Here is a 12,809-nt window from a genome sequence, read left to right as displayed (position 1 = left end):
CCAACTGGCCAGTCACCCATTGCACACTCTTCTCTCAAACAGTTGTGGTTTTCCCTTGATGAACACAGACAGTATTTCCTTTTTGGCTGTGAGAAAAGATTTTTCTCTTCTCATACCTAGGCAGAGCCTTTTCTGCATGCTTTCATGGGCACCGTGAGGCCCTGATTTTCTATCTCCCCTTCACTAACTTGGAGTCTTTCATTTCTGGGACAGCTGTGGCAGCAGCAGGCTGTGCATTTCCTGTTTTTTCCCTAGCCTCGGCACTAGGCAGGATCTCAGTGTCGTTATCTGTGATCAGGATCAGTGGGCGTTTGTGAGGTTCTTAATTGCAAAGATAGAACAAAATGTAAGAGCAAGTGGCTGATAACAAGATAATGATCTTTGCTCCAGTTTCCCACAGGTAACTCCTGAACACGACTGATAGTAGCATTTTGAACACGCATCATCCTTTTAGGGTTAATAAAGGCAGTATCTGAAATTCCAGTCAGTTTTTCTTATGAATCAGTCCTCCATATTTAATTGATCCATTCTATTCAAATAGCAAACAGTGCTGTATGAAATAGAATATATGTAATATTTTTCATGTATTTTAGGTGGGCTACCTGTTAAGATATTGCCTGTATAATTGCTTCAGCCAGTTATTTGTCAGTGGTCAGGAAAGAATATCTCTTGATAATTCTTTTTGTTTTGTTTTCCTCCGGATCCTCAGAAGTTGTCTATGGCTAGATATAGTTTATGAAAAAAAGTGATACAGGAGATTCGTTTTGGTATCTGGCTGGTTTGCCTTTCTCAAATGTTTGGACTAATGTTATTGCCAGAAGTAGGGATGGGAAGCACTTCTTGTTCAAGTCAGGAGTTTGAGGATCTTTGCTAAGCAACTGCTGCCACTGGATCTTCATCCTCCTTTCTTCCCTTGGCACACATCATAGTTTTGTGGGAACTGAAATGTATTTTTTTAAGCATTAATGGATGCTAAAATATCAAACTAATGTAGTGATCCATCTACCCTTAATTTTGGTTGTGACTATAAAATTCTGTGAGATAGAATTATATGGTCAAATTATATCACTGTAAAAAGAGTGCAAAAGTTTATAGAATCTTGGTACTTGTAAAGCAGTTATGGTTGTAAATTAGTCTAAGTATTTGTATTCTATATTTTATGATGTTGTATTAACATTTCTCCTATAGAGATCTTTTTTATTTTAGCTATGCACCATAAACATGTGGTCTTTATTTTAGCACAGAAATTGTGTGAGCACACTCACAAAGAAATGCGATGAATGTATTTTTCCCCCATCAGCACTTTGTATCATTCAATAGACATTAAATGGATATCTGTGCTACAGGAAATATTGACATAATTCTTTTTCTTGTCACAATTGTTTAGGAAAAGGAGCCCGTCAATATCAAGAGAACAGAACAGAAGATACGACCAAAGGGAAGAGAGAGACGAATATTCACAGTATGCTACATCAGACAGTGCGATGCCCAGGTCACCATCAGATTATTCCGATAGGCGGTCACAGCGTGGCCCTCAGTTATACGAAGAGCCTGAACTGGGTGATTATAGAGATTCCAACAGGAGGAGTCACAGGCGTTCCAAGGAGTATCCGGTAGAAGAGGAGGATGCACAGAACAGGGAGGAATATGAAAGGCAGCGGAGAGAAGAGGAATATCAGGCACGATACAGAAGTGATCCTAATTTGGCTCGTTATCCAGTCAAGCCACAGCCATATGAGGAACAAATGCGTATCCATGCTGAAGTGTCCCGAGCACGTCATGAACGGAGACATAGTGATGTCTCATTGGCAAACACTGAGTTGGAAGATTCCCGGATATCTATGCTAAGGATGGAACGACCGTCAAGGCAAAGATCGGTGTCTGAGCGCAGAGCTGCCATGGAAAATCAACGTTCATACTCTATGGAAAGAACTCGAGAGGCTCAGGGACCAAGTCCCAATCGTCAGAGGACCACAAATCATAGTCCTCCTACACCTAGGAGGAGTCCAATTCCTCTGGAAAGACCAGACATGAGGCGCTCTGATTCGTTAAGGAAACAACATCATTTGGATCCCAATTCTGCTGTACGGAAAACAAAACGTGAAAAGATGGAGACCATGTTGCGGAATGATTCACTCAGCTCAGACCAGTCTGAATCTGTCAGACCTCCACCACCAAAGCCCCATAAAACAAAAAAGGGAGGTAAAATGCGCCAGGTTTCATTGAGTAGCTCAGAAGAAGAACTGGCATCTACTCCAGAGTACACGAGTTGTGATGATGTGGAGATTGAGAGTGAAAGTGTTAGTGAAAAAGGTAAGATTTCTAGTTTTTTACTGGTTATATACATGGTTGGGGTTTCAGTTCCAGTCTGTTATGTTTATTTTACATATTAGAATCGGTTGCAAACACATTGTATTTACAGCCATTCATATATGACTTAATTTTGTTGTGATGGAGTTGAGTTTTTCTTATTTTTTATTTATATGGAAAAGAACATTCCAGCTACTGAAAGTATTTGTATATATTGAAGTAAAAAACATGACTATGGAAAAGCTGTTAATTAAATCTACACAGTATCCAAAGCTGGGCTGTCACGTAGGGCCACGGTTTCATGTCCATTAATACCAGATTTCTGTACTCCTGAATCACGAGTGCACATTTGATCTGGATTAAATGTGGGCGCATGACCACACTTCTCTTGTATTAAGCTCTACATCATTTGCTCTAGTTCTGCTAGTTGGCTGCTGTAGGTTAAAGAGCATCAGATCCTCAAAAAAAGAGTGTATAATTTTAAAGAAATTTGAAATGACTGAGTTGATTTGTATCAATGGACGGTCCTTTTTTGCTGTAGGCCTATGGTGCTTTTGGGTTTTAGTGCATTTTAGTGCTCTTGGTCTAAAATGCAACAATTATAACTTGTTTTTAATTGAAATGATGCCCCTGCATCTTTACTAATTCTCATGAATAGTTTGTCCTTCTTAATAGCAAAGCTCATGAAATGAAAGGGGAGAGAAAGAACCTTTCAGAGTTCATCTGCTATTGTGGGTTGGGATTAGAAGATCCACTATTTGGATATTAAGGTTACTAACAAAGCACTTCTATAGTAAGGAAGTCATTGGAGCTAGTGAAATTTCTCTGAATTTTCATGTGTTAATAGTATCAACCATGATCTGATAAATAAGGAGGAAGATAGTGTAGAATGGAAGGAATTTTGGCCCAGAGTTCAAACAGAGAGTTATATGCACTTACCAGAAAGCTTTTATTAAATCCCAGCCCAATTAGTCTTACTGTAAGGAGGAAAGCTCTGAACTTCGGGTTAATCAGAGTTTTATTCTTTATTACGTTGAGGAAAATAGATTCTTCTATGTGAAATAGTAACAGAGTGTTATTTGATGAAATTGACCATAGGAAAAACAGTGTATAAAATAATCCAAATAATATATTGGGCTGCTCTGAAACTAATACCTCCTATTTATTTCCACTACAGTTGCAAAGAGCACAATAACACTATGTGATAGAGGAGAACTCTCAGCAACAAAACAATATTTTTTTTAACATAGTCATCACCATTAATTGTGCATTTTCACCAGAGCTGAGCAAGAGCACGTATGCCACACTCGTAAAAATCTGCATGGCCATCTGGAACATGGCTCATCTGTCATGTCACCATTTCCTCCGCTGAAACATGCCCCTGTGCTCACGTCCGCTGTTTGGTCTCCATATAAGTTGAGCAAATGTTGATGATTGTTAGTGGGTGTCTTTTTTTCTGCATGGTGGAATTCAGTTACACACCTTTGCTTCATGTATGGCAGGTGGAGGTTAGGTGTTAGGAAGAAATTCTTTACTCAGAGGGTGGTAAGGCGCTGGCACAAGCTGTCCAGAGAAGCTGTAGATGCCTCATCCCTTGAGGCACTCACAGCCAGGTTGGATGGACAGCCTGATCTGTTGAGTGACAGCCCTGCCTGCAGCAGGGGGGTCAGAACTGTGTGGGCTTTAAGGTCCCTTCCTACTCAAGCCATTTGCTGATTCTGTGAGTAATATGCACTTCCATGTCCGACAGCCCCTCTGATGCCATCTGTCACACAAAGTGTAAGAGATATTGGTGAGAAGGTTCAACCGCTGTTCCATACCACCAACATCCACCTCTGATGTTGTGGGCCAACATAATGACAGAGGCATTACTTTCAAAGCAGCCTTCATATTTGTTTGCATAGCAAACAGAACATATATATGAATCACACCATACGAAAATGTTAGATTCTCTGTTAAGGATCTGTGTTAAATTAGAGGTTTCACTTAGATAGTTTTCTGTTTTAACTATCAAAGAAAACACATCATTATTGATAACAGTTGTTAATGTTGTATCTGTGCTGATTTCTAAGGCAGTGAATGGAGCTAAATTGAGCACGTATTTAAGAAATTAATGAAAAACATTGAAAAAATGATGGGAAAAATGCTTTGTTTTATATTTTGCTGATCTTGAATGAATTACCAAATGCAGTTTTCATGTTGCACGGAGCACAGCTGTATCAGCATGGTCCAGTGGTGGCCTGTGACTACAAGCAGTGTGGAGAACAGTCTTGTTTTTAGAGAGGAAAGGAGCAATTGCATGAGTTGGGGAAAAGGTCTAGCTGCTTCTGACTGTGCCTGTTTCCAGCCTGTTTCTGGCCTTGTTGAAGTGATAGAACCAGTGGCTGCACACTGAGCAGCAGCTGGCCCTGCAGTAATACCCCCACCCAGAGCCATGCTCAGCTTCAGCCCTGCTCACGGCATCAGAGTGCAGCCTCAACCCCATCTGTGCGTCTTTCCACTCTTCATTCTGATGCAGAAGCTACGTGCAACTGTTTGTGTGAGTGGATTTGGGAAGCAATGTCTAATGTTAGGTGTGAGAAAGAGAGGTCTGCTGGGAGAAAGCTTTTGTAGCTGTTATAGGAAGTCCCACCTCCTTGTTTTCATCATTTTTGTTACCCATGTTAAGCAGCCTGCACACATGGTCTATATAAGCATGTGATTTCCTCTTGAATATCACAAAAAAAAATCCAGCATATAAAAGCCCATCACTCTCCCTTGTATTACAATACTTTACTTCCCTAACCGATAAGATGGCAATTCATTATTTTAAACACTTCCTTCTATAAGAATGGGTTTCTCCCCCCTAAGATCACTCAGTTTCTGCCCTAGTGACCTGCCCAGCCCTGAGACTTTCCCACTGCCCTTCCCAGCCAAACACACACTTGGCCAGAGAGAAAGTGCCAACCACAAAACACTTGGCCTTGGAATCACAAGGGATGGCAGTGTCAGAATGAGATCTCAGATGTACAGCTCATTAAGCTTTAAAAAGAGAATAATTTGTTCTCTATCTCTTTCTTTATGGATTACATATCTTTTCACAGACCCTCAGATAAATACTAACAACTGTGCTAAAGTATAGGTTTTGCTTTTATCGTTCTTTTATTAAAACTTCAGAACTAGATGAATGCCAGTATTTATTGTCGTAGGAAATCATGTCTTAACGTAGCTGGGGAGGTAGGTGGGTTCCAATGATTGTACATACTTCAAGTCCCTGAAAGCTCCAGAGCACAAGTTATGTGGATGGAAACATGCAACTGCAGGACAGTGGTTAACATGCTGTTCATTGCCACTGAGTACACTGAAAACATGGAAATGTAATGCTGCTTTGGCTGTGTTGTGCTCTTTTATAAAAATAGAAATTTTTATAAGCATTTTTTCATTACAGACATTAAAAATGTCCTTCTGGAACAGATTGCATGACCTTGTTTATTGCAAAACTAAATTCAGTGTAAAAGAGTTTAGTTTTTAACGGAGAATAAAGTCTGTTTGGATGCAGTATGCTCTTGTCACAAAGTAAAAAGTGCAGTAGAGCATGCTTTCCTTGCACTGCTGCAATAACAGTGTATGGCTTACGTAGGCAGAGCTGCCAAACAAGTGGGCAAGTGACAGAGCTCTCACGTCTAAAGCCTAAGAGGTAGAGGACCTGGTTTCAATCCGACTTGTGCCAGTTTTTTGCATCTTCAACAACTTTAAAGTCAAAACAAAATTAGATCAGAATGAGGTCACTGTTTCTAAAATCTTCTTCATTCAGGTTAGAGAGTTCCTGAAAGTCTAACTTCTACAGAACACATGGCAATTATACTAGAAGGCAAAATTTCAGGACTGAGCTGCAACACTTGTCATAAATACAAAAGAAGAGGCTTTGCAATTCCACTCAGTTTCAGTATGGAGATATTTTAGCTTTCAAAATAACTACTTTTGGAGTGTTCATAAGAAAAAAACAACAACCTGACAAGTTTGACATGTTTCAATAAAACTTGAATTTTCGGCCATTGCTACATTTGTTCTTCATATTATTTTTCTTAATGTTACAGTGTAAGAGGATGTGTTTTGCATCTGTGAAGAAATCCTCTTTCATGAAGACCTCTATGTCTTCTGTAAGGAAAAAACATTTAATGTATGAAGAGTTTGACAGGAAGATCAGAATTCTATTTTTATATTTTCTTCTAGCCTTCTTCTCTGAACACAGGTCTCTATTTCAGCTACATGGATAAGAAATATTAACAGAAAAGATATATTACACTTTTCCCCATATCAGTGCTTGAGCAATAAAGCTGTTACTGCTTTTGAAGTACTTACATATAATGGCAAGTATCTCAATATTTTAAAATACTAGGATTTTCCTTATTAGAGGGTTTTTTTTGTGATTTTTTTTTGTTGCATATATGATAGCAGAACTATAAAGCTTAAGACTGGATATTTCTAATAGTAATGAGGTGCTTTATTGTATTTTTGCCAAAACTTCTCCTGCTTAGGTGCTTGTATGTTGCATAGGAGATAAGGGGAAGTGGTGTGATCTCAGCATCTGTAGGGATTTACCTCATAACATATCAGATCTGAGGTTACTTAAACCTGGAAGAAGCCAACAACATCCTTCACAGAAAGACCCATCCGTTTCCCAGTTCCTGACTTCATATTCCCATCCTTATGTCAGTCCTTCCCCCCTGCTCACAGAAACTTCCAGGCAGGTGTGCTCTGCAGAAAGCTGGGAAACTTAACTCTCATTAAGCAAAATGAAGGTAAATATTAACAATGTGGAGTTTCTTGATTAAAAAATGATAGTGAATGTTCTATTATATATAGTGTTTCATTCTGAAAAACACTGTGAAACAAATGAAAATGTATCAATCTAGGGATAGATAAGGATTTGGGGAAATTCGAAGAAAAAATACTTTTGTTTAGGAGTCAGAGAAGACGGATTTTCTTCTAAGTAAATGAACATGAATAGTTTTGTAGCACTTTTATTCCAACAACAACTCTAATACTCAGTTTTATTGATTAGAATCTTGACTAAAGTACAAACTGAATCTTCTATGCCCAAGTGTACACAAACCATTAAAACCAATTCTTTATTCATGTTTTGATTTAACCTGGTACTTTTCTGGAAGAACAGCTGTAGCAAAAGTGCTGTTCAGGCACCAGGTTAATTTTTTCTCGATATGATGTAATGAAGTAACTAGGAGCTGTTAAAGCATCTTAGTGCGTCACTTAGAGTTACTTATACTTCCAGAAGAGATTAGTCTGATTGTTAGTAGGACAAGATGCTTCTTAATATTTTTAACTTCTGGGGAAATTTTTATCATTGGAACTCATTTTCTGTTTAAGTTAGTGTTTTAAATCACTAACTGAAGCATGTATTTTGCTCTGGAAATGTTCAACTTATTCTGAAAGATTTTTCTTTTTAAATTAAAACTATAAGCCATTGAATTGTTTGGGCTGTCACTACTAAAATAACATTAAAAGCATTACAGCTTTTTATGTTCTTTCTTTGTCTTTTTAAAATTCAGTAGAAAACTGAATTTGGTAGTGTTTTAGTTTAAAAATAATTCCCAGTTCTCCTTTCACATCTTGTCAGCTGGAATAAACTTAGTAAATATTCATTGATCTTTTGCTGTAAGTGGTAATGAAAAATTGCTGTGCAAATATACATGGGATCAGGTTGATCTTAAAAAATGCTAAGCTTCCTGTGGAGGTGGTTCTTATCTTCTCCAACCAGGTCCTCTCATTTGAAATCAAAATTTCTGTTTAGCAAAGTCAAGAACCCAGGTCTTGTGGTCTGAGTCTTACATCAGCTATAGACAGTTTTATTTCATAATGCTTTGGCAGAGGTGAGCTTAAGTGAAGGCTGCTGGATCCTGTGTGAGACATTCAGTTCTGTACAGTGCCATGGCAGGAGAAAATGGTACCGTGCAATTTATCTCCTGAGTTCCCTGAAGATTTACCTGGATGTTGTAGTGTTTGTAGTTTTTCACAGAGGTCTCCTGGCAAACAGGAACAACAGCAGGAACGATGGTGTGGTATCTCCATACTATATGCAGCGTGCTTTATTCAAGTCATGATTTTAATAGTTGGATGAAATCATTACTCTTGTAGTAAAACAACGCATTCAATCCCTTCTGTCACAGATATAATTCCTGGATTTATACTCAGTGTCATTTTAAATTTTGTTAGTACTCTCATATGAAGTATTTAAATAGATTTTGCAAGTAATTTTGCTGCTACCTCAATTAAATATGAGAAACATAAAGGACCATTGTCAAATAATTGTACTTAATTAATTTTACAAAATAATTAGCTGGGAGTATTCTAATGGCAATACAGCTTGATTTTTTTTTACACTTCATTTAAAAAAGTAAGGATTTTTTTCCTTTCATTAAGGATGGAGTAAAACACAAAGGGAAGAAAGGGAAGTGGGGTTGCAAGTAAAGTGGGCTGTGTCAAAACTGTCAGCCTGTGGGCTCCTGGTAAAGTGGCACTGGTTTCTGTCCCTGACAGTGAGTCTGGCAGTAATTTCACCTACAGCTGCTCAGGGGCGGCCGCATGCCATCGGAGCTGGGGCCAGCACAGGTGTGAGGGGTGAGCCAGGTAGCCTGGGGCAGAGCCCTGTCACGGCCCTTCAGAAATGTGTCCCTGTAGCTCAGTTCAAGCCCTGAGCTACTGGATAGGGTCCAAAAAGCTGTGTTTCCTCACTGCCCACCAGTGCCTGCTGCCTTGAAACTCAGGGCGCCTGGTTTGGAAGCTGACTACTGATTGAGGATCTGAATATTGCTCTATCTGTGCACATTCCAGCTCACTTGTTCCAACAATAGTATTCTCTTTAAAATATTATTAAAACCCTATAAGTGTGTTTTGAAGGTTTTGATGTCTTCCATTATTTCAAAGGATCAGTAGTAATGTGTTTCTTTCATGATTACTCACTGTTTTCATATTGAAACCCTTCTTTTAGGGGCAAGATGGAAAAACCTTGATGTAACAACTTTTTTGTTAATTAAGAAAAAATGAATAAGTTAAAATAATTGAACCGATTTGGCTCATTGTGGTATATCAAATCAATGCTGTGGTAAAGCTGCATGAAAATGTATTTTTGTCATGTAATACGAAGTACCTAGATCTCTTCAGAGACTCAGTTTTTATATGTGCTAATATTTTCCAACTTTCCTCATTGAACTAACACTGTCTGTCATGGAAATGTTGAAGATTGCTGCACAGAGAACGAAAATTAGGAATAACATTTAGCTCAGCATTGTTCTTTCTTGGCTAAAAATCATCGTTTTTTTTTTTTCAATATAAAGGATGTCTGTGTGGCTTTGAAATGTGAAAACACGGAAAAATTATCATTCATAATTTATTTCTGAGAACATTTCCAAGAAAGTATATCAGCTTCTACTATAAAAATGCTTGTGTTTATGTCTGATCTGTTTCAATAGGAAACTGAATTGACTAGCCTCTGTTCTAAGTATTCCCTACATTAAGATACTCCTTTGTGATTTCTGAAGATAGATTAACTGACTGAATCCTATTAGTAAAAAAGCATGTGTCACAAATGAAGTTTAGACCAGACCAGAGGAAGGAGTTGCTAAGGAAATGCGCTCAGATAATAATATTGTGGAGAAACATTAAGAAATAGTTCCAGTGTTTTTATTTGAGCCTTTTTGATTAGTTAGATTATGATCACCTTTTTGGCCCATAGTTATATAATGTTTACCTGGAAAATGAAAATATATGGACATTAGTTACATAATCTAAACAAGGCTCTAATGATAGTTTTCACCACAAATCTGCCTGAGTATTTTCTGTTATGAATACTGATAGGCCACCTTTATATTGTGTAATAAGGAAAGGCTTGGCTTGTGATAGCCTGTCTGGGATGGCCATATATTACATGATACCTTATCTGACAAGTGACTGCATGCAGTGTTTCCATGTCATTTTACAGTTTTTAAGGACTTGAATATTTCTTCTGTGTATCACAGAATTGTGGATATATATAGTTTAGTTTATATTGCAGTTCATTTTAAAACATTTTCTAAGCTCAGTTTTGAGCTGGTGATAGGGAGAGTTTGTGAAAGCTGAGCTTCTTTGAGAAGTGTACTGTTCTGTTTTTGTCCTGTAACTTCAATGCACTTCTTAACAGTATTACAACCAAGAGCAACTTTTAAAAACACAGCTACTCTAACAATGAGTTGAAGAAACATAACCTGTTGTTGAAGCTTTTGAGCTGAGGAAGGCCAACGTAGTTAAATTTTAACTTCAGACTAATAACTGGTTTATCAGGCTCCTGTTGTCTCTTCAGTCTAGAAAATATAAGGCTGAAAGTTCCTTCTTTTCAGACACCAATAGTCAGTTGACTGAGATCCATCACTGTGATACTTGACAAAAGCCAAGCCCAGTCAGGAGCATCTTCATAGATGTTCTGAGTGCTGCTCCAAAACTAAACAGTGGGTCACCCCTGCTGGTGCAGGTTGTTTTGTGGAATGCGTGCAGGCTCTTGTTCATTGCTAATGAAAATGCACAGCTAATGGTAATGATAGTGTTGAAAAATGGTGTTTTGTAGCTGAGAATTTGCACTACCAAATAGTGTTATTGTGCTCTTTGTATCTCTTGTAGATTTCATGGAAATAAACAGGAGGCATTACTTTCAGAACATCTGGACATTATTCCCATTGAGCAATTCTCTGAGCCTGAATTTCTGTTGCTCCAGTTGCTTTTTAGCTGTACAAAGGGACTGAGATCTGGGTGTAAAGCATTCCCATTCTGATTTCCAGCATTACCATCACCGTTTCCTTGGTACTGGCTTTGCAGGAGATTGTATGACTGGACGAGAGATACTGCAGTGGAAGATAAAAGCTTTTCAGATGTACTAAAGTCTTAGTGCACTTATGAAATTCAATGAGAGCACAGAGTGCTTAGACAGCAGGGTCATTCTTTTTAAATATCTGGACAGAGGCTGTAGGCAAAGAGCACTCCTCCTCGAGCCATTTGCATTTGTGTCACGCGAGTGTGAAATCCCATCGCCCTGTGGAGGTAGTGACCTTCAGTTCCTGTGTGCAGGTATCACTGAGCAGTGTACAGAGCTGAGTGAGCCATAAGTTGGATGGTTCTTTTTACTGACAGCAATAATAAATTGCTGGAAGAAGTACTGTGAAAGTCACATGTAATTAAATAACTTAATTACTAATTAACGGTTAAAGGTCACCTGGACTGTCTGTAAAAGAAACCAACAGTTTGTAGCACAGCCTTACATTAAGACTGCCTCAGATTTCATACCCCGTGCTTGTTTCATCTGTAATTCGTATCTCAGGAAGATTTGGTGTTGCAGTTCTCCTTGCAGGATCTTTACTTCAGGCCTTTGTTCTGTATTTCAGAAAAATTAATTCAACTAGAGGAAAATGTCATGTTTTTTCTATGTTAAAATAATTAAAACATAAATGTACAGTGGTGTATCACCTCCATTCCAGAAGTGTGCGTTTTGCCTCTTTGAAAACTGGCACACAATTGACTGTGTTATTAATCGTTGGAAAAAATCAGTTCACATATGTCCAGGAGACAATTGTTAGCATTCAGTCACTGATGTCTGTGTCCAGGCTGAACTTGTTTAAGGTTCTCAATAGGGATCTTTCCTAAGGAGCTACAAACTAGTTTTATCCCAGGAGGTCAAATACTCTTTTATTTCCCTGCAAGTGCCCTGGACTGAGGCAGTGCAGGAGGCCAGAAGAAATACTATATATATTTTATATCCTTGACTTACTTTTTTCATCCTGCTAAGCCTGGGAAAGGAAAGCACGTTGTTCACAAGGTGGACCAAAGCTACTCTGGGGAGGAAAACCACTAAATAAGGACAAGAGCTCTGTGAGAGAGGAGATGGAGAGAGAAGCTGTTCGGGAGCCATTGGGTGACAGGGGAGGTGGTGACATGCAGGGCTGTGGGACTGGGGAGCTGGGGCTGAAAGTACTGTTTATCTGCCATTTCCAAGCTGTTGGGCTGCTCGATTTTGTGACTATGCCTGTCTTTCTTGTGCTTTTCCCTGTGGGTTTGTTTTTTTTTTAAATTATTTCTAATTGTTCTTATTTTTTAACACCACAAAGATATAACATATAAAGGGAATATAACTAAACAGGTGGTACCTATTTTGTTTAAAACTAGTATATAGTTATATGCTGCAAGTACGTAAACCTGGCTCTTCTTGAGCTCTTTTATCCTGCTTGTCCAGCTTTTCTAAAATACTTTGGTTTTCAGACTGCACAAATGATGGTAGATTCTTTCTGACAGGTTGAAATATGCTTCTGTGTTTTTACAGTTAAACCAAATAACCAAAGAGATTTGAGTGAGAGCTTTGCAGTAAATACTTCTCACATTGGAGAAAAATAGTGTAATGCTCTGTCAAACAGCATCTTCTTCAGCCAAACTTATGAGTAAATATTTAATTCCTTATTGAACAGACGATCACAGACTCGTGG

General features: G+C 38.4%; 1 protein-coding gene across 37 annotated transcripts in view; it reads left to right on the top strand.

Moving 5' to 3' along the window:
* Positions 1-12,809, top strand: part of RIMS2 (regulating synaptic membrane exocytosis 2) — a 433,807-nt gene that overhangs the window by 193,016 nt on the left and 227,982 nt on the right. For all 37 annotated transcript variants that reach the window (XM_065752189.1, XM_065752177.1, XM_065752196.1 and 34 more), the window contains one exon: positions 1,388-2,313. In XM_065752189.1, the coding sequence (XP_065608261.1) occupies positions 1,388-2,313 (926 nt within the window). The remainder of the gene's footprint in view (positions 1-1,387; positions 2,314-12,809) is intronic.

This window comes from Cyrtonyx montezumae, unplaced genomic scaffold (genome assembly GCF_038088225.1).
Source record: "Cyrtonyx montezumae isolate F1298 unplaced genomic scaffold, pur_monq_1.0 scaffold_8, whole genome shotgun sequence".
NCBI classification, from domain to species: Eukaryota; Metazoa; Chordata; class Aves; order Galliformes; family Odontophoridae; genus Cyrtonyx; species Cyrtonyx montezumae.
The sequence above is the reverse complement of the archived record's forward strand: the minus strand, read 5'-3'. Positions and strand labels throughout refer to the sequence as shown.